This window comes from Lonchura striata, chromosome 30 (assembly GCF_046129695.1).
Source record: "Lonchura striata isolate bLonStr1 chromosome 30, bLonStr1.mat, whole genome shotgun sequence".
Taxonomy (NCBI): Eukaryota; Metazoa; Chordata; class Aves; order Passeriformes; family Estrildidae; genus Lonchura; species Lonchura striata.
In genome coordinates this window covers 2,510,726-2,538,156 of record NC_134632.1, presented here as the reverse complement: position 1 = coordinate 2,538,156, position 27,431 = coordinate 2,510,726, and the positions used below count along the sequence as shown (strand labels likewise).

Below are 27,431 nucleotides of genomic sequence, written 5' to 3'. Positions count from 1 at the left end.
CTGTGCTCTGGGAAGGGTGACCCGTGGTGCCAAGGCCGTGGTCTCTGCAGAGGCGTCGGGGGCACTGCCCGCGCCCCTGGCACCGTCACCGCGGGGACATCGCCCGCTCGGGTGCCACCGTGCCACTGAGGCGATGGGGAGAGCAGCTCCAGAGCCCTGGGAAGCAGCAAATCCTTGGATGAGCAGGCAGCCGGCCCTGGTGTGCCCAGCGGTGCCCGTCCTGTGCCCTGGCATGGCCAGTCCCCGTGGGCATGGCGGGCTCCAGCGGCGCCGGGGTCAGCAGCAGCTCTGCTTGGGCTTGTCGTTGGGAGTGAGCTTGATGGAGTCGGTTAAATAACTCTCAAAAATCCCTTTGTACTGGAAAAGAACCGGAGAAGGGAAAGGATGAGTGACCGCAGCCCCCAGGCAGCTTGAGCGGATCAGCCCTGGGCAAAAGCCGCCTGGCACAGGGCTTGGGACACCTGGCACAGGGCTTGGGACACCTGGCATAGGGCTTGGGACACCTGGCACAGGGCTTGGGGACACCTGGCACAGGGCTTGGGGACACCGCTGTCCCCATGGATCAGCCCTGACTTGTGACTAATGGCAAAATCCAGGCAGAAGCCACTAAGTGCAGGGCTCGGGGACACTGATGTCCCCAGGGATCAGCCCTGGCTTGTGACTAATGGCAAAATCTGGGCAAAAGCCACCTGGCAAAGGGCTTGGGACACCGATGGCCCCAGGGATCAGCCCTGGGTTGTGACTAATGGCAAAACCCTGGCAAAAGCCACCTGGCACAGGGCTTGGGGACACCGCTGTCCCCGTGGCACGGCCGCTAGAGGACAGTGCTGCCGCGCTGTGGGTGCCACACGCCGCGTTCCCATCACTGTGGCAATTCCTGCTCCTGCTGGTTTGGGATCAAACATTTCCGCGTTTCTCATCCCCGGGGCTCTCTGTGGCAGCAGGAGCTGCTCCGCTCGGGAGGATCTGTCAGAGCAGCCCTGGCTGAGCCCGGTTTTTCCCCCAAATCCTCCCCCAGCACAGCTCGGAGCTGGAGGGTGCTCACCGTGCTCAGCGCCTGCTTCGCGAGGGTCTCGAAAGCCTCGGCCACGTTGATGTTGTTCTTGGCACTGACCTCGAAATACGGAATGTCCTTCTCCTTGCACCAGGCTGAGGCTGTTTCCTTGGGCACCTGAGGGACAGCAGGGTGGAGCCACAGCTCAGGGATGGGACAGGGGACCCTCCTCACCCATCCAGGGGGTGAGGGGTGCTGGCAGCGCCCGAGGTTGTCATTCCTGCTGCCTCTGGTGGGGACAGTCTGTGCCCCAGAGAGCAGCAGGAGGATGTTCTCATCCCCTCCCAGAGTGCTGGAGGAGTGCTCCATAAACTCCTTGCCTGGAGCTCTGGTTTATGTGAGGATAAGAAAAAGACTGGTTCTGAGGTGAAGGATCAGCCCACAAAGCCATTAGGACCCCACAGCATCCCAATCATGGAATTGTTTGGGTTAGAAAAGACCCTTAGGATCATCAAGTCCAATCATTAACCCAGCACTAAACCATGTCTCCAAGTGCCACATCTGTACAAGTTTTAAATCCCTCCAGGGGTGGTGACTTCACTGTGGGAATCCAGAGCATCCCCTGGCTGCCCTGGGACCCAGGCAGGGGTCAGGAACCCCCCTGGACAGAGCCCCCAGAGACACTGGCTGTGATCTCTGCCCATGGAAAAGAGTTTTCAATCTTACAGGGTGAATTACCATCTCTGAGTGTTTGATATAAGTCATAATTAAGTGTGGCACGGGTGCAAAAGTAAAATTTTAGGATTCTAGATGAGGGGTCCAAAGGGGACAAGATGGAGGAAATTGGGTGTGCCTTGTCCTTTTTCTCCTTCTTCATGCCCTCCATGTCTCACTGTGGTGTTGGCATTTTTCTGTTGGTTCAGGCTGGGGACACACTGTCCAACGTAGGTGACAGATATTGGCACGTTCTTGTAAATGCAGCCCAGGGAGTTTCTGGTATTGAATGTTTGTCACATCCCACTGAGGGCAGAGCCCCACACGCTGCCCTGCAGGACAGAGCTGGGCAGGGCAGCAGAACATGTGAGAGATCAACAGAATAAACAACCTGGAAACCAGCACAGACCAATTCTGGCTTCTGCTTTGGCAGGGGGCTGACAGACAGAGACTTTTACAATCTCAGAATCATCAATACTTCAGATTCTGACACTCCACCACTGCTCATCCTCCTCTCCCTCCTCCTCCCTTACCTGCCGGTCACTGAGGTCTATCTTGTTCCCCAGCACCACCATGGGGAAATCGTGTTCCCTGGGAATGACCTTCTCCAGGAAATCATCTCTCCAGTTGTCCAGGGCCTCAAAGGACTCCCTGTCTGTCACGTCGAAGGCCAGCATGCAGCCGTCGGAGCCTTTGTAGAAGGTCGACACCATGGACCGGAATCGCTCCTGTCCCCCTGTGTCCCAGATCTAGGGCAGAGAAGGGCACAAGGCAGGAGCAGGGTGGGTGCTGCAGCCCAGAGGAGCAGCTTCAAGGGGAGCTGAGTCCTCAGAAATCCTGTGGGATTCCAGTGCAGTTCATGGATGTTGAAAATCAGGCTCTAAAACTCAGGTCTGAAAATCAGCTCTGAAAATCGGTTCTGAAAACTGGGTTCTGAAAATCAGCTCTGAAAATTTGGCCCTGAAAATCGGCTCTGAAAATCCGCTCTGAATATCAGCTCTGAAATCTGGGCTCTGAAAATCAGACTCTAGAAATCAAGCTCTGAAAATCAGCTCTGAAAATTGGCTCTGAAAATCAGGCTCTGAAAATCAGCTCTGAAATTCAGGCTTTGAAAATCAGGCTCTGAAAATCAGGCTCTGAAAATCACCTTTAAAAATTTGAGTCTGAAAATCAGGCTTTGAAAATCAGGCTCTGAAAATCAGCTCTGAAAATCAGGCTTTGAAAATCAGGCTCTGAAAATCAGGCTCTGAAAATCACCTTTAAAAATTTGAGTCTGAAAATCAGGCTTTGAAAATCAGGCTCTGAAAATCAGCTCTGAAAATCGGCTCTGAAAATTTGAGTCTGAAAATCAGGCTTTGAAAATCAGGCTCTGAAAATCAGTTCTGAAAATTTGTCTCTGAAAGTCGGCTCTGAAAGTCGGGCTGTGCGCCTCGTGACCCTGGTGCCATTTGGGCACAGCAGGCCAGGGTGGGACACACAGAGCTGGGGTCAGGGTGGGCACCGGGGCAGTGCCAGCTCAGCCGCTCACCTGCAGCTTCAGGGGGGTGCTGTCCACGGCGAGGACCTTGGTGAGGATGCTGGCGCCCAGCGTGGTGCGGTAATCCTCGTAGAACGTCTTGTGCACGTACTGGTGCAGCAGGGAGGTCTTGCCCACGCTGGTGATGAGGAAAGGGGCACTGGTGAGGCTCGGGGGTGGGCAGGGGGCACCCACCACACGTGGGGGGCTTCCCTGCCCGCCAGCTCCTTACCCCAGAGCTCCGATGATGATGATCTTCAGATCCACCTTCTTGCTGGCATCCATGGGCAGGCCCTGTGGGGCGAGAGGGGCTCGCGGGGCTCTGGGGGTGGCACCTTGGCGATCCCTGGGGTCCTGTCCCTGCTCCCACCCTGCCAGCCCGGGATGTCGCTGTGCCCTCACCGTGCCAGCATCATGCCCGTGCCATGCCGGCACTCGTGTCCCAGGAACGGTGGGGAGAGAAAAGCCGCCGTGCCAAGCCCGGCCCACGTCCCCGCCGGCTGCCGAGGAGCCGGAGCACGCCCAGACTCGCCGGTTCATCACCATTCAAACCTGCTGGGAGCCCTGCTTCTCCCACCCCCTCTCCAGCTCAGTCCCTCCCCCGAGGCCTGGCACACACGCCTGGGGTCCTGCTGAAAATTAAATTTATTAAATCAGACCCCAGCCAGAAGGAGTTCCTTGGCGCCTCAAGCACAGCCCAAGGAGCATCTCCGCCCAGGAGCACCCCGAAATGTCCCCTCAGAATTTGTCCCCATTATGTCCCAGTGTCCCCACATGCTCTGAGCCTGGCCAGGACCCCTGAAACCCCCTCCTCAGGTGGCACCAGCATCCCCCAGCAGCCGCAGCAAGCCCCATCCCCGCGGCAGCTTCCGACACCGCCGGCCAAGGCACGGATGGAAACGCTGGCAGCCTCATCCCTGCATTTTTCCCTGATGCGCTGGCCAGCCCTGCGCCCTTCCCTTTGGATACCAGCGGGGAGCTCTCAGTGTGGGCTCCAGCCCCCCTGCGCCCCTCTGCCACCCGTGCCCAGCCGCGGGCAGCATCCTGGGCACAGGCAGAGCCTCGCGTCTCAGCACACACGAACTCCCCGGAGCTTTCGCCAGCTCTTCGGTAAGGCCAGATGTTTTTCAAGTCAAAACGGAGTTTTGCCGCTGCGCGGGTCTGGGCTGCCCCCGGGGACTCACCTGCAGAGCGCTCACCTGCCGGGCCGGCGGGGCAGCCGCGGCTCCCGGCTCCGCTGCACCGGGCCGGGCGGGGGCGAGGCGAGAGGAGGATCCGGGGAGGGGCGGCCGGTCCCTGCCCTGCCGGGGAAGGCGGCTGCGGGGCCCCGCTCCGTGACATCAGCAGAAAGGGGCCGAGATGCCGGCGGGCCCGGAGGAGCCGCGGCCGGGCGCTGGGATGTCCATGGATTTGCCCTCGATTCCCGGCTCTGCCGAGTGGCCGCGGCTCGGGGTCCGATGGGGAAGGGGAACAAAGTTCTCCTCCGCTGCTGGAGTTTGGGATTCACTTTTGGCCTCTCCTCTGGCTCAGAATCCCCTCGGTTCCTTTCTGCCACCGCCCCGGGACCCTTTATTTGCGTCCCCGCTGGGGAATTGTTGAGGGATGAGGACAAAAGCCGGGCGGGGCTGTGGCAGCATCCCTGGAGCCATGCCGGACTTTGCTCTGATATCGTGGGATGGGGTAAATGGATTTTGGGACGGGTGAGGAGGGACTGGGATCCCTGTGAGGAGCTCTGTGTGGCTTCGTCTCCTTTTCCAGGCAGGAGAGGGGCAGGGTGGGAATCACGAGCATTTCCAGCCCCTCATGTCATCCCTGCAGCCCCCAGCCCTCAGGGGTCCCACCCAGCACCCAGAGACAGCGGGCACCCAGAAACACCCCAAAAAGAAGAAGCCGAGCTGGTGACATCTGCAGGAGGATGTGTTCAATCAGTAAATGTGATTTGGGGGATCTCAGCAATGCCAGCACCAGGCGGGTGCTCAGGGCTCTTTGGAGTGGGAAAACCTGCTTGGCCACGGCCGCGAAGGCAGAGCTCTGCTTCCCGACGTGCAAGGGCAGGTCCCGTGTCTTTGCCAAGCACTCTGTAGGATTTGGGCTTTGCAGTGGGAGCGGGGTGTCCCCCACCTGTGAACCCTCCCTCATCCTCAACCAGCAGCCCCCCAGCCGATGGTGGTCCCCGTGCCCAGGTTTTGGGATCCTTCCAAGACCACTGGCTTTTGTTTTTCCACTTCCAGCATTTTTGTAGATTTTTTTTTTTCCTCTTGCAGACCCTGATGGGATCTCAGGGAGGATCGTTGCACTCAGCAGGACAAACCTTCCTCCCCCTCTTCTCCAGGTGTAATTTTGGGACCTGTCTGGCCAGAAAAATCTGTTTTTCCCCCCAGAGGGCAGGCGCTGGGAGGAACTGGGCTGAAGCAGGAGAACCTGAGCCAGTTCTCACCAGTGGTGGGTAAAAGGCTGACATTTCCCTGGAGCAGCTCTCCTAATCCCCATTTTCAGCCCTTTTTCACCATCCCGCTTCACCTTTGCTCCTGCACAGAGAATTTCTAGTTCAACCTTCCCCTGCAACAACTTCTGCCCTCGTTCCTCTCACATGTCCCTGGTGGGACGGGGCATTGCTCACCCTATCAGATGATCAAAGCCTCTCCACGCTGCTGGGGCTGGGGTTTGTGGTCGATCCCAAACTGCAGCTGATGCCCACGGCCACTTCTGCTTTTAGCAAGGATGGCTGTACCCACCAGGGTACATCAGCCTCAGCTCTGGCTTTTGTTTGATTTCGCGGAAAAGGGATTTTCCCAAAGTTTGCTCTCTCCCTGGGCTGAGATTCTGCCTGGATGAAGGCAGTGGGAGCAGTGGTGGGGAGGAGGTGATGGCCAAGGCGTCGCTGAGCAGCTCCAGAGACCACAGCTTCAGTCCCGTCCTGGCTGCTCCCCCACGTCAGCAGTTCTGAGGAAAAGGCGTGGGTTTTGTGGCCTGTGACTGTGAGGAAAGTGATAAAACCCAGGCTGGGGCTGACACAGCTGGGGGAAAGGCTTATGGGGACAAGGAGAGGACAGGCTGTGCCCTACAGGGCCGTGGGAGTGAGGGAAGTGGAGGGAAGCAAAGGGCATCCAAATGCTCAGCCTCCTCGGGGGGCAGCAGGATCGCTCTTTATTAGGATGCTCTTACCCCCCCAAACCTGCCAAGAGGGCACGGAATGCCCTGAGATCCCAAAAACACAGCACCAGAGCAGTCCTGGGCAACTCCAGGCCAGGCCAGCTCTCATGCCAGCTGCTGTCTGGGGACACTGGGTGGCCCCTGTCATGCTGGGGGAGCTGGATGCTCCTCCCCAGCTCCTTGGCAGCACCTTGGCATTCTAAGGGTTAAGGTGGAAGAGGGACAGGAGACCTTTGTCCAGCAGCCCCAGCACCTTATCTGGGACTGCAGCAGGGGTGAAGTCAACACAGGAAACGTCAGAGCCCACGCTGGTCAGCGGCACAATCAGTGCCTCTGGGTAAGGCAGATATCTCCCTTTATTGCAAACCACAAGGCTCAGCCGCAAAGTTTACAACCAGATCTGAATATTCCAGAGCTCCCAGGCCCAGCCCTGAAGGCTGCTCTGCTCTGCTCTGCTCTGGGAGGCCTGCAGCAGCCACCAAGCTGGACTGGGACATGGACACTCCAGCAGCCTGGCCTTGGCACTGCTGGCCTCGCTTCAGGGTCAGTGGGGAAAAGAGAGCAAAGGCCTGGATAAAAATAACCTTTCTTGTGCTTCCCTTTCTCGCTGCCTCAGCGGGCATCACTCATGAGCCACTGCCACTCGTGCCTTGTCAGCAAGCCACGTGTGCCAGGGTGACTCCCGGGGAGCCCCATGGCCCCTCTGCAGCCCCCCATGCCCCCACACTTTGAGCCAGCCCAGCCCGGGGCTCAGCAGCTGCTTTGCCCTTTTTGCTTCAAGGCCTCACCATGCACATTGTGTTGTGAGCTCCCCAAGGGAATCAAAGCAAAATTCACTGGAAATCACCGGTGGCTCTGGGAGTCCTGTGGCACAGAAAGAGCCCCAGGGTCTTTCCAGCCTCCTTTCTTGTTTACCAGCCCCAGCTGAGGAAAGGTGCATTCCCAGTGCTCCCTCGGCCCCTGCCCTGAGCCTGGGATGCTCAGGGATGGCCACAGCCACCTCCAGGGATTTCTGCTCTACCTGGGCAAAGCATCCCCTTCTCTCTGCCCCCGTGGAAATCCCAGGGAAGCTCCAGCCACGCTGGGAGTGCAGCTCTGGCAGTGCCACAGATCACCCAGGGAGGAGAGCAGGATGTGGGCAAGGAGGATTGAACCCCCAGTATAACCCTTTGAGACGTGCAGGATTTCTGCTGGGCTGCTGCTGACAGAAGCATGAGAAATTTGGGTTTATTGAAGTTTTTATTGGCTCAGGATTCAAAAACAGAGAATGTGCAGAGCAGATCACAGAGCTGCTCGAGACATTTTTATATCACAGTGTCCTGGCATGGACTGAACCTCTGCTGGACTCTTCACTGCATCCCTGGGTGTCTTCACCCCCTGGGGACACTGAGGAGGACAGGGTGACATCCACTGCCCTGCTGAGGTCCGTTCCTCTTCTGCCCCAGGGATGTCACAGCCCTAAGGGACAGCAGGGGCCAATCCCACCATGTTATTGCCACGGTCGAAGACGGAGTAGAACTGACGGATGAAAACATCTCCCAAAATCCAGAGGGGTCCTGTGGGAGGGGGGATGTCGCTCCCCTGGAAGCCGCTGGTGCAGAAGGCCATGCCATCAGCATACTCCTGGAGGAAGAGAAGTGGAAAGCTGGGGATGAAGCCGAGAGCCTCGTGCACCTGGAAACACCCAGGAATGGTGGCGAGGCAGAAACCGGTGGGGTTTGTCACCCTTGGGGACACACTGGGCCACCTTTGCCACTGGAGCAGCTGGGATTTGGGGTTGAGGGAGCCACAGCCATACCATGAGGGTGTAAGCCTGGGCACTGAGCGTGTAGGGCAGCCCGTTGATGGTGATGGTCAGGTCAGGCATGGAGCTGAGGCTGCTGCACTCCACGGTGTACTGGAACAGAGCTGGGGGCTCAGGGGCTGCCCAGGGGGGCCCTTTCAGCAGGGAAGGGTCCCCAAGGCTTTGTCCCCTCCTGTCCCCACCCTGGCTCTCACCTCTCCATCCACAGACACAGCCCCAATGAGGTTTTGCAGCTCTTTGATCTCCTTGGTGGGGCCCGTGATGAGCGACGTCCCGGTGTCCACGATGGCCTGGCAGCCGTTGGCACAGAAGGTCACTGTCCCACCCAGCTGGATGCTGGAGGAAGGGAGAAGGAGCAGGAGGGATTTGCCGTGCTCTGCCAGCCCTGCCCTGCCCTCCCTCCCTGCCCAGCACCACTCACTTGTCCAGCTGGATCTGCCAGTAGCCCTGCTGGGTGACTGGCACCCAGTTCAGGGTGCCCGTGAAGCGGGAGGTGTCAAAACCCCCAAAAAGCACCTCTCCTCCCTGCGGGGAGTCAGGGTTCCTGCAGGGAGGAGGAGGACACATGAAGGATTTTTGTCCATTTAGCATGAATTTACCCCAACTTTCTCCCCACACATGCTGTAAAACCAGAGTTCTGCGATGCTCAATCTGGTACCAAAGCCCCCTTCATTATCTCAGTAAAATATCTATATTTTAGCAGCCCCTCCTGCTCCCTAAAGCAATGCCAGACTCCAAGCAACATCCCAGAGCAAAGCCATGTCCGTACGAGCTCATGTAGACGGAGAACATGGGCAGCTCCACCAAATTTTGGGCCATCATGTTGTCGAAGACAGGGGTGACCCCATCCACGGCCAGGGAGGGATAAGCCAGCCCCAGGATCCCATCGAACTCAGCATCCAGGAAGGCTTTTCCCGGCTCGCTGATGCTCTCTGCAAACTGCTGGTTGCTCACGGCCAGACCTTCAACCTGCAGGGGGGAGGGGGTTCTGTGGTGGGGCCGAGCCCGTGGGCAAGTCCCAGGCACATTGTCCAGAGCAGGGCAACCCAAAAGTCACTCACGGCTACTTGGTCGGATCCGATGATCCCCGTCAGGCTCCCGGTGCCGTACTGGATGGAGAAGGGGGTCCCTATCACCTGGTAGGTGCTGGACTGGGTTGGCTGGAACCTGGAGTGCTCAGCTGGGGAAGGAGATGGGATCTGTCACCAGAAATGTCTTTTATTTTGTATGGCCACAGCTGCCAGGAGCCCTCAGTGAGGCAAAATGATGAAGCAGCGTGGTGTCACCAAAATTCCTGGTTATGGGAGCTCTGCTGAGGGATGTGCTGGAGTTTTGAGGGGGGAGAAAACCTCTCCTATTTCAATCTGGTGGAGGGTGCAAGGGCTGTTAGGGGGAGCAGGATCAGCACCATTTAATGAGTCCCGAGATGAGCAATGTCCCTGGTTACAGCCAGCAGCAGTCCCAATTCCCTGCAGGATCCAGTCCCATTCCCCAATTCCCTGCAGGATCCACTCCCATTCCCCAATTCCCTGCAGGATCCAGTCCCATTCCCCAATTCCCTGCAGGATCCACTCCCATTCCCCAATTCCCTGCAGGATCCACTCCCATTCCCCAATTCCCTGCAGGATCCAGTGCATTCCCCAGTTCCCTGCAGGATCCAGTCCCATTCCCCAGTTCCCTGCAGGATCCAGCCCCATTCCCCAATTCCCTGCAGGATCCAGTGCATTCCCCAATTCCCTGCAGGATCCAGTCCCATTCCCCAATTCCCTGCAGGATCCAGTCCCATTCCCCAATTCCCTGCAGGATCCAGCCACATTCCCCAATTCCCTGCAGGATCCAGTCCCATTCCCCAGTTCCCTACAGGATCCAGCCCCATTCCCCAATTCCCTGCAGGATCCAGCCCCATTCCCCAATTCCCTGCAGGATCCAGTCCATTCCCCAATTCCCTGCAGGATCCAGTCCCATTCCCCAGTTCCCTGCAGGATCCAGCCCCATTCCCCAATTCCCTGCAGGATCCAGCCCCATTCCCCAATTCCCTGCAGGATCCAGTCCATTTCCCAACTCCCTGTGGATCCACTCCCAGTCCCCAATTCCCACTGGCTCCGGGGTAGCCCTGGGACTACTCAGGGATGCTCTGGTCCCTCTGGGTTCTCTGGAGCTGGCTGATCTCTGACATCCCCAAAAGCCACCTTTGTCCCCTGCTGAGCTGTCACCCCTTCTTTCACCCCTGGATTTCTGTCCCCACGGCCTTGGGGCTGATGGCCCATGGCCTCTCTGGGGTCAGGGGCTCCCCACTCACTGCAGGCTTTGCTGACACAGTAGACAGAAGGCACCCAGAGGTTGGAGGAGCCCGTGTCAAACACCACGGTGAAATTCTGAGGTGGTGTCCCAATGGAGATCTGCCCAAAATACTCCATCTGTCAAAGAGGGGGCAGAGAGCACCGTGAGCCACCAGCACAGCCAGAAATGCTGGTAAAAAAAACCTGGGGTGCCTGCAGGGAACGGATGGGGCTCAGTGTTTGATCCGTGCCCTGCCAGGTGGAATAAAGGAGACAAATATTTAAGGAACAGCAACGGGGACTGAGGACAAAAGGCAGCACGGTGGGTACAGGCCTCTGCCTCTTCCTGGCAAGGCTGGGCCCTGAGGGGAACCAGGCGGGGGATCTGGGCAGTGGGATTCTCCTGGGGATTGGGATTCTCTGGGCAGTGGGATTCTCTGGGGATTGGGATTCCCCTGGGCAGTGGGATTCTCCTGGGGGAGTGGGATTCTCTGGGGAGTGGTATTCCCCTGGGCAGTGGTATTCCCCTGGGCAGTGGGATTCCCCTGGGCAGTGGGATTCTCTGGGCAGTGGGATTCTCTGGGGAGTGGGATTCTCTGGGCAGTGGGATTCCCCTGGGCAGTGGGATTCTCTGGGCAGTGGGATTCCCCTGGGCAGTGGGATTCCCCTGGGGAGTGGGATTCTCTGGGGAGTGGGATTCTCCTGGGGTGTGGGATTGTCCAGGGGAGAGGGATTCTCCTGGGCAGTGAGATTCTCCTGGGGTTTGAGATTCTCCTGGGGGAGTGGGATTCTGCTGGGGGAGTTGAATTCTCCTGGACAGTGGGATTCTCCTGGGGAGTGGGATTCCCCTGGGCAGTTGGATTCTCTGTGGAGTGGGATTCTCTGGGGAGCGGGATTTTATGGGGAGTGGGATTCTCTGGGCAGTGGGATTCTCCGGGGCAGTGGGATTCCCCTGGGCAGTGGGATTCCCCTGGGCAGTGGGATTCCCCTGGGGAGTGGGATTCTCTGGGGAGTGGGATTCTCTGGGGAGCGGGATTTTATGGGGAGTGGGATTCTCTGGGCAGTGGGATTCTCTGGGGATTGGGATTCCCCTGGGCAGTGGGATTCCCCTGGGTAGTGCGATTCTCCTGGGGCAGTGGGATTCTCTGGGCAGTGGGATTCTCCTGGACAGTGGGATTCCCCTGGGGAGTGGGATTCTCTGGGCAGTGGGATTCCCCTGGGCAGTGGGATTCTCTGGGGAGTGGGATTCTCCTGGACAGTGGGATTCCCCTGGGGAGTGGGATTCTCTGGGGAGTGGGATTCTCCTGGACAGTGGGATTCCCCTGGGGAGTGGGATTCTCTGGGCAGTGGGATTCCCCTGGGTAGCTCCCTCCACCTCTACGGGGGGCTCTGCCCTGAAAATCGTGTATCTTGAATTTTGGAGTGAATCTGTGCCCGGGGTCGTGCAGGGCGCGGCAGGGAGGGAGTGGGCTGGCAGTGCCAGCCATGGATGCCGCCCCTTGTCCTCATCCTGCGCTCCCCGGGACAAAGGAACGGGCAGGCAGCGAGCCCCGGCACGCCGGGCACTGCCCGGACGGGGTTTGCGGGAAGCGGCCGGGCACCGCTCGGGCCAAGTGCGGGCGCTGCCAGCGCCGTGTGCCCCTGCTCACGTCCAGGTAGTTGATGAGGGGCTCGCTGCTCTCCGCGAAGGCGGCGCAGTCCTCGCTGCCGGCGGCCGGCCCGCCCGGCGCTCTCCAGAGCTGCGAGAGCCGCCCCCGCTCCCGCAGCAGCTCCCGCAGCGAGCGGCGGCGGCGCAGGGGCACCCTGCGGGAGGGCACGGGGCTCAGGGTGCTGGCACTGCCATGGGTGCTGTGCCACCCTGCGGGAGGGCACGGGGCTCAGGGTGCTGGCACTGCCATGGGTGCTGTGCCACCCTGCGGGAGGGCACGGGGCTCAGGGTGCTGGCACTGCCATGGGTGCTGGGCCACCCTGCGGGAGGGCACGGGGCTCAGGGTGCTGGCACTGCCATGGGTGCTGGGCACTGCCATGGGTGCTGGCACTGCCATGGGTGCTGGCACTGCCATGAGTGCTGGGCCACCCTGCGGGAGGGCACGGGGCTCAGGGTGCTGGCACTGCCATGGGTGCTGGGCCACCCTGAGGGTGCTGTGCCACCCTGCGGGAGGGCACGGGGCTCAGGGTGCCGGCACTGCCATGGGTGCTGGGCCACCCTGAGGGTGCTGTGCCACCCTGCGGGAGGGCACGGGGCTCAGGGTGCTGGCACTGCCATGGGTGCTGGGCCACCCTGAGGGGAAGGGCACAGTCACTGGGGGTGCTGTTCCCGTCCTGCGGGTGCTGGTCAGTGCCATGGGTGCTGTGCCCACCCTGAGGGTGCTGTGCCCACCCTGAGGGGAAGGGCATGGTCACTGAGGGTGCTGTGACCTTCCTGAGGGTCCTGTGCCCTCCCTGAGGGTCCTGTCAGTCCCACAGGTGCTGCCCACATTCCATACCCACCCTGAGTACCCTGGTTGCTCCCATGGGTGCTGCCCACGTTCCATACACACCCTGAGTACCCTGGTCACCCCCATGGGTGCTGCCCACATCCTGTGCCCACCCTGAGGGTCCTGGTCGTTCCCATGGGTGCTGCCCACATCCTGTGCCCACCCTGAGGGTCCTGGCACTGCCAGGATGGGGGTTCAGCACCCACATGCCCCCCGCAGCCATTTCCAGCCGAGGCCCAGCAGAAGAGGGGCACTGGCTGTGTTTTGGGGCGCAGGAATGGCAGGAGAGCGCCCAGGCCCTGGCACTGGCAGCAGGGGCAGCTCGGTGCCACCGAGGGGAAGGACTTTTGTGCCAAGGGGAATCCAGCCTGGCTTTCTCTGCCCTCCCTGCCTGCACAAATCCCCTCACAGCCGCTCCTGCTGCCGCCAGGCTCTGCCCAGAGGGATGGACACCCCGGAAATCCCAGCGTGGTGCCACCGCTCCGGCACAGCCGCGGGGTGCCCAGCTGAGCTCTGCCACCCGTCACCGCCCTGGCAGTGAATCCCTGGCACCCTGGGGACCCCCTTACCTCCTCAGGGCGCCGGCCAGGCCCAGGCAGAGCGCGGCGAGGAGCAGCAGGCGCCTCATGGCGTGGCTCAGTGCCCGCGCCCGCCGCGGTGCCGCTCTTATACCCGCGGTGCCAGGCTCGATAATGGCCCTGCCAGAGTCAACACCGGGCTCGGGCGCCCTCAGTGAATCACTGGCCACGGCCCAGGCGAGGCTGAGCGGGCGCTCCGGGGTCACGTTTGCTTTTCTGGGTGAGGACGGCGCTGGGGGCCTGTGGGTGCCGGGCTGATTTTGGAGATCCCGCAGAGGGAGCAGACCGGGGTCCTCATCCTGGCGCCAGTGCCCACCCCAGCACCTTATCCGACTGGTGGAAACCCCCCAAAAGGCTTTAGAAGAACATTTCCCTTCTCCTTCACTCCCCAGCCCCACCCCAGGGCGCCGCCAGTGGCCCTGGGGTGCCCCAAATCCCAGCAGCTGCACGAAAGGGATGTGTTTGTACCATCAGCCAGCGAGCTCATTGGAATAGTCAAAGACTAATTAGCAGTGATGAACAGCTCGGGAATGCTCAGTTTGCCCTTGCAAAGGCTGGGAAGGAGCAGCTTGCCATGGGAGACAGCTCCCCTTGCTCGGCAGGCCCTGATGGGCTCGTCCCCTGGCAGTTTTGTTTTCTCCAGCACGGGTGTCTCATTAAAGCCTCAGCGAGTGCAAACAGAAAATGCTGACGAACAAATAAAACCTTCAGACATGGGGGAGGTGAGTGAGGGCAGCAAGTGGGGGCAGGTGAGGATTTTCCTGCCTCCATCTCCCAGGCCCTTATTTTCCATATTGTCCTTCTTTTCCGTGGTTTTGGCACTAAAAGAACCGATGTGCTAAAGGTTCTCAGCCGGCCCCATTCACGTGATTAACAGGGTTTAGCACCGTGCTAATCAATTTTTTGTTTGTCTCAGCGAGCCTGTTTTATCGAATTCTATTTTATCTAATTAAAGCCCTCACCCAGGAAATTAAAGTCCTCATCTGTGAGGCACAGGTACCCAGGGTGGCTGGGGACAGCTGAGTCACGTCCTGCTGTCACCGGGATCTTGTGTCCCCATCCCTGGAGATGCTGCCAGGCCCCTCCTCTCCCCAGCTTTGCGGGCAGATTAAGCTTTAAAAAAATCCATCAAATATTTCTCGATGTGAGCAGGAAAATGTTGGGCACAGCACAGTTGATGCCGATGGCAAATGCAGCTGCTTTTTCAAAAACAAATGAAAATTCCCTGCACTCCCCCATGCTGCAATTTTTTTTTTTTACTGAGTGGCTTTTATAGAAATTTATTCTCTATTTCCCCTTTTGAGATGCAGTTTAATGTACCACCCTCCCTCCTTGTCCTAATCACATATTCATGGATTAGAAAGAAACTTCCTAAAACAAAAGCAGCTGCAGCAAGTGCCAGATAAGCTGAAAACAGCAAGTGGATTGTTCCAGACATGGTTTATAACCCAAAAATCCTATCAGAAAACCAGCCTGGAGGGTCACTGGGCTTTGGAGATAAAAGTGAGGGTGAGCAGCAGCACAGACACGCCAAACACTTTAAGTGAAATAGTTTATTTTGTGGAAAATATCCCCCAATTGGATCATCATAATCTGCAACCTCCTGGCAGCGGATTCAGCATTAAAATAGGAAGATGAAAGTCATAACAAGGCCAGACCTTTCATTTAGAAATTTTTGCAGCTAAGCAAATCTATTTTGACTTTTGAGTTATTTTAGAAGCAATTTTAAAGTTCAACTCGTAGGGCCACTTCAAAATTGTTAATTCAAGTAGAACAAAGTAGTGGGGTTATTTATTCTCTGTGTTTTGGGAGCAACTGGGCTGGATTTGCACAGAAAATTGGGTCAAAAAGGCTTTGTTTCATACATATTCCAGCTGTAGCATGCAGAGGGAAGAGATGCTCAATTTCCAAGCCTTGGTGTCCCTCAGCTTGGCAGGACCAGCCTGTGCTGGAGAAATTGAGGAAAGGTGACCCCAGCTCCTGCAATATTTGTCTGGTCAGAAAGGAATGGCCTCTGCCAGGCAGGGGCTGTCCCCAGCTCTGTCCCACCCCTCCAGGCCCACACAGTTGGATCAAAATTAGATTTTTCCCCTTGGATGAAAAAAAATACCTCTCACCAGCTGTGTGTGAAGCACTTTCCTTGTTTAAAAAACCAGTTCTCAGGCTAAAAACGTGTTATCTGTGTTCCTTCTTACACATTTCCTTTAGTGGAGCCACTGCCCTGGCTGATTCACACTGTGCCCCAGCAGTGTTTTGTAAAAAACCCTTTTTTCCTGCCTTTATCAGACACTTCTCCCACCTGTTAATCTGCTTATCCACCACCGAGCACTTGAAAGCGCTGCAGCAGCAAAGTCTCACCTGAAAAAAAAAAAATCAACAAACAAGCAAGTTTCGGTTAAATAAACCCCAAAATATTTACCTGGGGTGCAGCAGCTGTGAGGAGAGCAGGACCAACCTCTGACGATGGAGCTGGTGGATGGTGGGAGCAGGAATTTAGGAAGTGACCCCAACTTGTGATGCAGCTCCAGGGGTAGGTGATGCTTTTTGAAATCCTCATTTTGCTTTTAGCTAATCCAGGGGGATCCTTTGGGATGTTCCATCCCTGGGACAGGATTGCTGTGGGCTGAGATGTTGAAAGGCAAGCAGGCACCATCCCCATGAGTCAGGCACCTTGACAAAAAGGGAATTTCTTGTTCCTTTCTGCCGGGGCACCTCCAGGGCTACAAACCCCCCAGTTCCTATGAAGCAGCAGCCAAACCTCTGGGGAACTCTCAGGTTGGGATCTGCCAGGCTGCTGCTTGCACCCCAAAGCTTGCAGAACATTTTCCAGAGTGTGGGCAGGTGGAGGCCCACCCAGCCCCAGCAGCCATGGAGCCAGGTGATGTTAAAATGCTTCATCCCCGTGGAAAATGATTGCTTGGAAGCACCCAGAGGTCGTTTTGGGTGGCAGCTGAGCTGAGCTGGGCACAGCTCCCCCAGCACCGCTTGGCTCCAAGGAAGCTCAGCCGAATTTTGGGACAAAGCTGCTGGAAGAGAATTGATGGAGGGTTGCAGGAGCAAAACAGCTGCAGAAGAGCAGAGAAACACCCCAATATATTAAAATGAGGCCGCTGGCAGAGGGGAGGTGTCATGGGACTCGTGTGGGCTCCTCGGTGCCTCTGACCTGGGGGTAGAGCGTGACCGCATCCGGCACCGCCGCGCTGCCAGACCCCGCTCTGCACCCAAATCCTGCTGAAACGGCCCCAAATCCTGCTGAAACCTCCCCAGATCCTGCTGAAACAGCCCCAAATCCTGCTGCCTGCACAGCCCCAGCCGCCCCGAGCCGTGGGGAAGGGAAGGGAAGGTTGGAAAGCCGAGCCCAGGTAAGCCGGCGCTGGGCACCGCGCTGGGGGTGCGATGGCACAGGAGCAGAGGGTGGAACAGCAGGAGAGAGCTGGGCTGGGAATCCCCCTGGCATGTGCTGGTGCCATCCTGAGCCTCCGTGAGCCAGCTGGGCCTGGCTCAAGTGGGATTAAAATCATTTGGGGCATTCTGGAGCTTTCACTCACATTTAGCCTCAGGTTGACGCTCGCTGCCCGGCCTAGGAGCAGCTCCCTGCAAGCCTTGATTTCAGCATTTTCTTGAGAAAGGGTTGAAATCTTGGAGGCTGCTGGCTCACAGAAGTTCCCTGAGGCCCCCCAAAAAAGCACATTTGGTGCCAGGCTCTCACTGGCTGCTGTCTCAAATCAGATTTTTTGATACCCACCCGCTATCTGCGCCTCCATCTTGTCGGAGCCACCTCGGCACAGAAGCTGCTGATAGTTGGATTTGGGGTTTATTTTGCAATTTCCTTTTGAACAGCTCATTTTTCAGATCCTTATCTGTTGCTGCAGCAGCATCTCCTGCCCCACAGTAGGAAATGAGCCTTTCGAGAGTGGCAGCTTGTTGAGAAGGATATTTAGGGACAGATTTATTCAGTAAGGGAGGGGGAAAATTTCTGCAAGAAATGAACTTTCAGCTTGGCAGTCATCAAACTGTTTGCATGAGTGGAATTTTGCAAGAGATTGGTGGTTATCAGGAAAGCTTTTGATGAATTAAGCTCAGAAATGTGTCATAGAGGAAATGATAGAATCTGCTCCACAGGATGGATAATGCCTTTGCTCTATCAATTTATCCATCAGCCTATCAATCAAATTATCATGGCTGCTTTAATCACTGTATTAAAGCCTCAGCTGAAGATGTCTCCCTATCAGCCATTTATAAATAGCAAGTGTATAACACTGAGGGAGGATTTAAAGTGCTTTTTTGCAAGTGAAAGCTCACAAAAGGCACACCCCACTGCTATTTTTACAAAATGAACACCCCTATCTTTTATTGTAAATCTCTTGAGTGTTATGGCCAGAAATCCCAAGCCAAGGGGCCCAGCCCAGGCATTGGTGATTTCTGATTTTCTGACTTAAACCCTCTTAACCTCACCAGGATTGAAGCTCTCACAGTATTAAATCCGAGGTGTTTCAGACACTGAGGTGTTGCAGCACCTCTGGTATTTCTGTCTGGACCTTGACTGAGCAAGAGTCTCACACCAACCCATGACCTTCCTTTGGTTACTTTTTCCATGAATTTTTTTTTTTCATCTTGTAGTTTTCGTCTTTTTATTTCTTTTTTTTTTTTGGTGGGTTAAAAAGAGAAAAAGAAAATAAAACAAAATGCACCACGAGAGAGTATTAAAGCAAGGAGAACAAATTTCAATTCTGTTGCGGTGGGACCCAGAAAGTCCAGACAAGTCTCAGATATGAGCTTGTATAAAGCCATTAATTCAGTGATAAGGGACAGCCTGTGCCTCTGTGATGGTGTGAACCAGAGGGATTCTCACAGGGGGAGGGCTGGGATAAAATAAAAACCCTTTATTTCACATCTGCAACATGCAACCTCTGCTTCCAAGTGCTGAGCCTGATCTCCAGCTCGTGTGGAGCAGCGTGAGGCTCAATGGGACCATTTTTCTGCTTGCCACCAGGTCCTGCTGCCTCTCTGTGTCCCCCCAGGCCCTGGAGACGCCTCAGCAGGAGGATGAGCTTTTGTGCATGGTGAGTGCAGCACCCCGGGGCACAGAGCCCTTCACAGCACCCCTGGGACCACCCCGGGCCAGGCTGGACGGGGCTCTGAGCAGCCTGGTCTGGCTGGAAATGTCCCTGCTCATGGCAGGGGGTGACTTTTGAGGGTCCCTCCCCACCCAGCCCATTCCATCACTCCACAATTCTATAATTCCACCCCAGGCCAGGCTGGATGGGGCTCTGAGCAACCTGGTCTGGCTGGAAATGTCCCTGCTCATGGCAGGGGGTGACCTTCAAAGGTCCCTCCCCACCCAGCCCATTCCATCATTCCACAATTCTATAATTCCATCATATCTGTCGTGCCTCTCTCCCCTCCAGCACCACATTCCCCCACTTGAGGCTTTTGAAAACCCTTTTGGGGATAGGCCCTAAAAATGAGGGGCAGGGAACTCAAATCATTCCTGAAAACCAAGCCCCACGTTTTGGGCCACGTCACCCCAAAATCAAAAAGCAAAACCGAAAGCTACCAGCAAACTTAAAATGTGCCTTGAAGCCATGGGGGGATTGAAAAGAATTTGGTGATTTCAGTGAGACTGAATGGTTTTCTCTCGTCCAGCTGGATTCCTGCTGCCACCTCACTTGGCACCTTGATACTCTACCCTCTCCTCTTGCTGGCCCTTTACACCATGCTCAGCAGGAAAATTGGTAATTAAAAAATGGCTTTCCCTGGTGATTTGCTGGTTTGGGGTTGGGTGTGGGATGGGAAAGGGGCAGGGCTGGGCTGGGCTGGCTGGGAGCTGTGGTGACATGGGTGACATGGTTGTACACACCGGTGAGCTTTGTACAACCTTGTGCTGCTTCAAAACTGTTTTCTTTTATTGCTCTTTTAGTAAAGTGCTGGGGAAACACCAAGAATCAGCTCACAGAGTATTAATTCAGATGAAGCTGCAATTTCTAGCAGGGAATTCTTTCACACCAACTGCTGCTCACATTTGCAGTGAGCCTGGCTCTGCTTTGGGTCAAAATCATTCCAAACTTGCAAGAAGAGGCCCTGACCCTGTGATTTGTCACTGGAGCCTCTCCTGGTGGGAGAACAGGGCCCTGGATGATCTCAGGGATTGAATTGATGGAAATGAGCCTGCCCCAGAGCACAGCAATCTTTATTTTGGGGAGGGCTGGTTTGCCCTGGGGCTGGGGCGTGCTGGGCACAGCAGGCAGCAGGGCTCACTCTCCTCTTGCTCGCAGCCCAGCATTCCTGCAGGATGCAGGGGAGCAGCAGCCCTGGGGAGCATCCCAGCCCTCACCCCAGCCCAGCTCCGGGAGGGGACACGGCACAGAAACACCCCGGGGCACAAAAACCATCAGCAGCCTACGCAGGTAAGGGGCTCTGCAGCAATGGGGCATTGTCCTGGCACAGGGATGGGAATTTTTGGGTGGCATTTGTGTGATGTCTCTTCCTCACGAGCTCTGGACAGCCCGGGAGTGGAAGCAGGGGTGGGTGAAGGGTCAAGCAGGAGCTGCCTCCTCTTCCCATTGCTGCCTGCCCCCTTTCTCCCAGGGAAGTGAGGCTGGGAGGGATCACACTGATGCTTTGTGGATCAGAATTTTCACTTCTGAGCGTGTTTGCTTTTCCTCCCATGATCCCTTTTCCCCTTTATCCCTCTGGGAAGTGCTGGGGTGGTAAATGTTTCCTGTTTTTAAGGGAGCAGTGACACATCTTCAGACACCTCGGAGGACTCAGACAACCCTTCCTGCCCTCAGGTACCACAGGCAAAATCATCCCCAGCCCACCTGGTGCTGTGTGCAGCTTGAGACCCCCAGAGCAGCATCAGGAGGGGCAAATCCACCAAAGCACATTGAAATTCCATAAATAAGGGCTGAGGTGGTTGTTGTCCCCTGTTCAGAGGGAAACATCCCTGGGCACTTTAGGAAAATTAGGAAACAAAATCTTTTCTCTGAGGATGGAGAGGCCCTGGCACAGCTGTGGCTGCCCCTGGATCCCTGGCAGTGCCCAGGGCCAGGCTGGATGGGGTTTGGAGCAGCCTGAAGGTGTCCCTGCCATGGCAAGGGGAATAGGGTGGGCTTTAAAGTCCCTTTCAACCCAACCCATTCCATGATCCCCTGAACTGGTGCATGGGTTTAAGGGCAAAGGCTCCTGGCTGGGTGCTGGGGCCTGACCTGGGCTTCATTTTGCTCCTGCAGGGCCCTGGCTTAGAGGAAAACATTAATTACACATCCCTGGTGTTCCCAGAGAAAGACCACGAGCCAGGCTCTGCCCAGGACTACGAGAACATGAAGTCTGGGATGGATTATGTCAACGTGGACCCGAAGAAGAGGAAAACACATTTCTGGCCCTTCTCCAGCCCCAGGGCATCCAAGGGTGTGGAGTACACCGAGGTGAAGCTGTGACACTGATGTGAAGCTGCCACACCAGGGTGAAGCTGCCACACCAAGGTGAAGCTGCCACACCAGGGTGAAGATGCCACACCAGGGTGCTGCTGCTCAGAGGTGCCCGGAGCCCCCAGCAGCTGCACAGCTGGCACTGTCCCCTTCCCCTGGGGCACTGCCTGGCACGGGCTGCAGCGCTTGTGCCACCCCCACCCACAAAGCTTCCTTGGCTTTTCCTTAAAGCCTCCACTGTTCCTGAGGGCTGTGGGGTGGGGCAGGGGAGGGCTCCTCCCAGCCAGGCTGGAATCAGCTCTCCACTTCTGTGTCATGGCCCTTTTTCCCTCGTTTCATGAAAACAAAATGAACATCCCCCCCCTTGCCTCTCAAAATGGGCAATTCAGGGAGGGAGATGCAGTGATCCTCAAAACCTGCACTGAGCTGGCTGGCAGCTCCTCTCAGTGATGTTGTTTTGCTCATCAGCCTCATAAAATCATGTAAAATACAGTTTTTCCACTGGCTTTTCGCTCTCCCTGTCTCCCACCTTTTGCTTTCCCTGCTCTGTCCCTGCTCCAGGTGCTGGGGTCGGTCTCTCCCCACCTGACCCTGTCCCTGCTCCTCACTCTGCATTTTGTTACTTCTGAATTTTCAAGAAATAAACTTCCAGAGTGCCTGGGAATGGGAACACTGCCTCTGTGAGGGGGATGGAGCTGCTGCCTCCCAGCACAGGGAGGGATGGAGCTGCTGCCTCCCCTTCCTCAGGGCTGGAGCTGCCCCAAGTGTGTTTTAAATGGGTTCAGCGACACTGGGATTTAATGAAAGGTTGTGAGACGATTGATTTGGGATTGATCAGTGGCAGGGGGAGCCAGGCACTCCTGCTTTCATGACCTTGTGGTGCTGATCTGGCCCAGCTCTAAGGGCACGTAAAGGAAAATGTTCCAAAAACCCCAACAATTCCTGGGTAACGTTGGAAAACCCAGGAGAGGTGTGATTGTGAGTGGAGGTGAGGCCAAAACCACTGAGTGGAAGCTTCTGAGAAATCTGATTCAAATGCCTGGCACTTAAAAAGTGAAAATATTGAAGATTTCAAAATATTTTACTCTTACTGTTTTATTTTGCCAGCTTTAGCCTGTGATAGTGAAAGGAATAATGCCCCTGGCTGGCAGGGAATTTGGAACCTTCGCTGGACACCTGTACATCACCCTCGGCAGCTCTTGAGCTCCACTGAGCTAATGGATGCTCTTTCCTGCCTTATCCATGATTTATTCCTGCACATCTCCTGGGAGCAGGGCAGGGGCCAGGCTGGGCCTGCAGGAGGACCGAGTTCCCTGCTCCCCGAGCCCGGGGTGGTTTTGGGCCCCTGCTCCTGCAAAATCAGCCAAAAGCAGCAGCAGCAGCAGGGTGGGAGCATCCCTGGGATGCGGCAGACGCTGGGCACGGGATGGGGCTGGGAGCGGAGCTGATGGGGAGAGGGCACGGGGCAGTCAGGGCACGGGGTGGGGCTGGGAGCGGAGCTGATGGGGAGAGGGCACGGGGGCAGTCAGGATGTGCCCCGCTGAGCTGGAGCAGGGCCAGCGGCTCCTCGGCGGTGCCAGTGCCGCGTTTGGGGCGCTCCAGCGGGCACAGCGGGGACAGCTGAGCCCAGCACGGGGGGACGCGACAGCCCCGGGGGCAGTGCCGGGCCAGAGGAGCTCTGCAGCCCCGCGGGGCACAGCTCTGGCCCCGCGGTCTGCTCGGCCAGCAGCGCCCCGAGGATGCGAGGGGAGGAAGCGGCGGCGAGCTCCGCAGCAGATGGAGGCGCGTTGCCGCCTGCCGTGCTCCGGCTGCTTTGCTGGCAGCTGGGAACGAAAACTCCGGTCGCTCCAGGAGGATTTGGTGGATGCAGCATCCCCTGTTCCCGAAGGATGCAGGATCCTCTGTTCCCGAAGGATGCAGGATCCCCTGATTCCAAAGGATGCAGGAACCCCTGATCCCGAAGGGTGCAGGATCCTTTCCTCCTGAAGGGCGCAGGATCCCTTGATCCCAAAGATTCAGGATCCCCTGATCCCGAAGATTCAGGATAGGATCCCCTGATCCCAAAGATTCAGGATCCCCTGATCCCGAAGATCCAGGATCCCTTCCTGAATGATGCAGGATCCCCTGATCCTGAAGGATGCAGGATCCCCTGATCCCAAAGATTCAGGATCCCCTGATCCCGAAGATTCAGGATAGGATCCCCTGATCCCAAAGATTCAGGATCCCCTGATCCCGAAGATTCAGGATAGGATCCCCTGATCCCAAAGATTCAGGATCCCCTGATCCCGAAGATCCAGGATCCCTTCCTGAATGATGCAGGATCCCCTGATCCTGAAGGGTGCAGGATCCCCTGATCCCAAAGATTCAGGATTCCCTGTTCCCGGAGATTCAGGATCCCCTGTTCCTGAAGGGTGCAGGATTCCCTGATCCCAAAGATTCAGGATTCCCTGTTCCCGGAGATTCAGGATCCCCTGCTCCCGAAGTGCCACCAGGTGGGGAGAGCCGTGCTCTGCAGCAACAGGGTGGGTGATGTCTCACCTGGCAGTGTCTCACCTGGCACACCTGGTGGTGTCACACCTGGCTGGCAGTGCCACACCTGGCACACCTGGCAGTGGCACACCAGGCACACCTGGTGGTGTCACAGCTGGCTGGCAGTGCCACACCTGGCAGTGTCACAGCTGGCTGGCAGTGGCACACCTGGCACACCTGGCAGTGTCACAGCCTAGAGCATGCCCGCCTCTGTCACACCCTCATCGCAGGGCGGGTACAGCTCCCTGGCGCTGTCCCCGTGCAGGGGCAGCCCGGCCTGGTGCTCCTGGTGCTCCCGGTGCTCCCGGTGCTCCTGGTGTCCCTGGTGCTCCTGGTGGCCCTGGTGGCTGTGGCTCAGGACGGTGGTTTTCCTGCTGCACAGGCTCCCCGTGGAGTTGGCTCTGCGCAGCCCGGCCCGGGGGCGGCCCCAGCAGCCCTGGCAGTGCCCGGCGTCCTGCAGGAGGTGCCCGCTGAAGAACAGGTAGATCCAGGGGTTGCAGCAGCTGCTGAGGCTGGCCAGCAGCATGGTGATGCTGAAAGCCACGTTGGAGGACTCTGGCAAGGCAAGAGAGAGATGAAACATCCCCAGGGGCTGGGCAGGAGCTGGGGGCTCTCCTGGCTCACATTCCCATCCCACTGGCATTCCTGGGGGATGGAAAGCTGGCAGTGCCAGGCTCTACCCTCCATTGGCAGTGCCAATGTGCTGGACACGTCTTCTGAGAGGGGAGACCCAGCAGCTTCTGGGCTTTCCTTCAGCCTCTCTGCTGCCCAAAGCATCTCCCAGAGGACTTCCAGTCTTGGGTGAAGTCCCTTTTTCTAGCAGCAGTACTAGAAAACTACTGAAGATTTACAGGAAAAAACATTCAACATACTCAACTCAGAAATCCACTTCTGAAACCTCTGAAAATTCCCAGAGGAGAGGAAAGACACGTGGCAAGGATGTCTTTGCACATCACTATGGATGATGGCCAGAAATCACTTTTCAGTATTTTTTTCCAGTGGAAGGAATGATTTGGCTCTGAAACTTGTATTTTATAAGCATTACAGGGGAAAAAACTTGTAGCCTTCCCCATAATTTTTATTTTTAAATGACAAGACAACAGACAGCTCTTATTTGTTAAAAACCCAACTGAATTCCTGATGTCCCCAGGGCTCTGTGCCTCAGTCCCTTCACCACTCACCATCATCAGGAGCATCCTGGTCCCACCCAGTCCCTTCACCACTCACTGTGTGAACAGTCCAAACCTTCCAAGTGAGCACCTACCCTGCCTCCCCTTCTGTGGGAATCCAGGGCTCCCCTGTGGCTGCCCTGGCTGCCCTGGGACCCTGGCAGGGGTCAGGAACCCCCTGGACAGAGCCCCCAGAGACACTGGCTGTGATCTCTGGCCATGGAAAAGAGTTTTCAATCTTACAGGATCAATTACCAGCTCTGAGTGTTTGATATAAGTCATAATTAAGTGTGGCACGGGTGCAAAAGTAAAATTTTAGGATTCTAGATGAGGGGTCCAAAGGGGACAAGATGGAGGAAATTAAATGTGTCTTGTCCTTTTTCTCCTTCTTCATGCCCTCCATGTCTCACTGTGGTGTTGGCATTTTTCTGTTGGTTCAGGCTGGGGACACACTGTCCAACGTAGGTGACAGATATTGGCACGTTCTTGTAAATGCAGCCCAGGGAGTTTCTGGTATTTAATGTTTGTCACATCCCACTGAGGGCAGAGCCCCACAAGCTGCCCTGCAGGACAGAGCTGGGCAGGGCAGCAGAACATGTGAGAGATCAACAGAATAAACAACCTGGAAACCAGCACAGACCAATTCTGGCTTCTGCTTTGGCAGGGGGCTGACAGACAGAGACTTTTACAATCTCGGGATCATTTAAATATCACAGATTCTGACAACTCACCCTCATCAGGAGCATCCTGGTCCCACACTGACCACATCTGCACGCTGAAGAAGGGCGCCCAGCAGGTGACATAGGCGGCCACGATGACGAAGGTCATCTTCACCGTGCGGATCTTGGCGCGGGAGATGGTGCGCACGCTGCTCACCCGCGAGGGCTGCCCGGGGCCGGCGGCGGCCGCGGCGGCTCCCCCCGAGCCGGGGGCACCGCTCTGGGTCTTGCCCTTGAGGTTCTTGCAGATCTCGTGGCAGATGAGGCTGTAGCAGACGCTGAGGACGCCCACGGGCAGCACGAAGACGCACAGCGTGGTCCAGGTGATGTAAGCGCGCGCTCCCCACGGGTACCCAAAATCCGCCCAGCAGTCCAGCACCCCCGAGCCCGGGCGCACCTCCCGCAGCGAGAAGATGAAGACCTGGGGCAGGCTGAGCAGGCAGCTGAGCAGCCAGGTGGCCCCGATCATGGCGTAGGCCTGGCGGCTGGGCTGCTGCAGCGACTGCAGCGGGCGGCACACGGCCAGGTAGCGGTCCAGGGTCATCACCATCAGCATGTAGGTGGAGGCGAACATGCTGAGCACCTGCAGGTACTTGACGGCCCTGCAGAGAGGGTCGGGCCCCAGGAAGCGGTAGGTGACCTTCCAGAGGAGCTGCGGCAGCACCTGGAAGAGCGCCACGCCCAGGTCGCTCAGCCCCAGGTGCAGGATGAAGAGGTGCATGCGGCTCATCTTCCTCCTCAGCCGGTACATGGCCAGCAGCACGCCCAGGTTGCCCACGGTGGCCACGGCCAGGATGGTGCCCAGCACCCCGACCTCGGCCTTGGCCAGCTCCTCGTCCCGGGTGTGCAGCACCGTCAGGTTGGGGTCCCCTGCCAGGCGCAGCAGCCCCTGGCCGTGCCCAGGTGGGCTCTGGTGGGAGCTGTTCCAGCCCCAGCCTGGCTCCATCCCTCCGGGAGCCTCTGCAGGAGCACAGAGCTCCAAGGCTCCTCTCTGATGTCCTGCTGTCCCCTTCCCTGTTTCTCCTGAGCTGCAGCTCCTCTGCCCCTGGCTGCGGGGCTGGATGTGCCTCCTCCAGCAGTCCCCAACACCAGGGCAGGTTGTCAGCTGTCACCTGTCCCCTGTCACACTAACCCTGCGTTAGGCAGCTGCAATTCCCTCTCTGCCTGGGCTGAAAATAATCCTGGAGCAGAGAGGTGCAGGAGCCCCTGGTTCAGCCCTTGCTACTTCTCTTGTCTGCACTGAACATTCCCAAATCCCTGGTTCAGTCCTTGATACTTCCCTTGTCTGCACTGAACATTCCCAAATCCCTGGTTCAGCCCTTGCTACTTCTCTTGTCTGCACTGAACATTCCCAAATCCCTGGTTCGGTCCTTGATACTTCTCTTGTTTCTACAAAACCTTCCCAAATCCCTGTTTCTCTCTGCACTGCTGCTCACCTTGTGCATCCCCTGTGCAGGTAAATCCGAGGGGAAAGAGAAATTCTCCTTAAAAGCAGCAGAAAACTATACATCCCTTTGGCTTTTTCATCCCAAGGAGAGCAGCCAGGTGAGCGTGTCCCAGCCCCGTCTCTCGGTGTCCCTGGAGATGGGTTTTATACCCTGCCAGGTCCCTCCCCGATGTCCCCGGGCTGGGTTTAACCCCGGTCACTCCCGGTGTCCCCGGGCTGGGTTTATCCCCGGTCCCTCCCGGTGTCCCCGGGCTGGATTTTATCCCCGGTCCCTCCCGGTGTCCCCAGGATGGATTTTATCCCCGGTCCCTCCCAATGTCCCCACTCTGCCCCCGGCCAGGTGAGTTCCGATCCCCTCCGGAGCTCTCCCGGAGCTGCCACCCCCGGCTTTGGCAGTGGGATTTTCCTCTGATTTTGGCAGTGGGATTTTCCCCTGGGGCTGGAAATGGGATTTTCCCCCGGGGTTGGCAGTGGGATTTTCCCCTGATTTTGGCAGTGGGATTTTCCCCCTGGGGCTGGAAATGGGATTTTTCCCCTGATTTTGGCAGTGGGATTTTCCCCCTGGGGCTGGAAATGGGATTTTTGCCCTGATTTTGGCAGTGGGATTTTCCCCCTGGTTGGC

General features: G+C 57.2%; 4 protein-coding genes across 4 annotated transcripts; 1 reads left to right on the top strand and 3 right to left on the bottom strand.

Moving 5' to 3' along the window:
• Positions 1-276: 276 nt before the first annotated feature.
• On the bottom strand, positions 277-4,473 carry RAB7B (RAB7B, member RAS oncogene family). Its single transcript, XM_021535336.3, has 6 exons — positions 4,409-4,473; positions 3,457-3,518; positions 3,237-3,363; positions 2,242-2,457; positions 1,046-1,171; positions 277-357 (listed from the first exon to the last, which is right to left on the bottom strand). The coding sequence occupies exons 2-6, from the start codon at positions 3,507-3,509 to the stop codon at positions 277-279; spliced, it is 603 nt and encodes a 200-aa protein (XP_021391011.3). The 5' UTR covers positions 3,510-3,518; positions 4,409-4,473.
• Positions 4,474-7,597: 3,124 nt separating this feature from the next.
• On the bottom strand, positions 7,598-12,141 carry CTSE (cathepsin E). Its single transcript, XM_077789027.1, has 8 exons — positions 12,110-12,141; positions 10,481-10,598; positions 9,243-9,361; positions 8,951-9,150; positions 8,603-8,725; positions 8,376-8,517; positions 8,176-8,274; positions 7,598-8,000 (listed from the first exon to the last, which is right to left on the bottom strand). Exons 2-8 carry the CDS (start codon positions 10,596-10,598, stop codon positions 7,836-7,838), a joined length of 966 nt encoding a protein of 321 aa, XP_077645153.1. The 5' UTR covers positions 12,110-12,141; the 3' UTR covers positions 7,598-7,835.
• Positions 12,142-18,480: 6,339 nt separating this feature from the next.
• RHEX (regulator of hemoglobinization and erythroid cell expansion) lies at positions 18,481-20,954 on the top strand. The gene is made up of 5 exons (XM_077789019.1): positions 18,481-18,578; positions 19,162-19,250; positions 19,791-19,922; positions 20,248-20,306; positions 20,763-20,954. The coding sequence occupies exons 1-5, from the start codon at positions 18,481-18,483 to the stop codon at positions 20,952-20,954; spliced, it is 570 nt and encodes a 189-aa protein (XP_077645145.1).
• Positions 20,955-23,667: 2,713 nt separating this feature from the next.
• AVPR1B (arginine vasopressin receptor 1B) lies at positions 23,668-26,308 on the bottom strand. The gene is made up of 2 exons (XM_077789026.1): positions 25,375-26,308; positions 23,668-24,029 (listed from the first exon to the last, which is right to left on the bottom strand). Exons 1-2 carry the CDS (start codon positions 26,306-26,308, stop codon positions 23,668-23,670), a joined length of 1,296 nt encoding a protein of 431 aa, XP_077645152.1.
• Between the last annotated feature and the right edge of the window lie 1,123 nt (positions 26,309-27,431).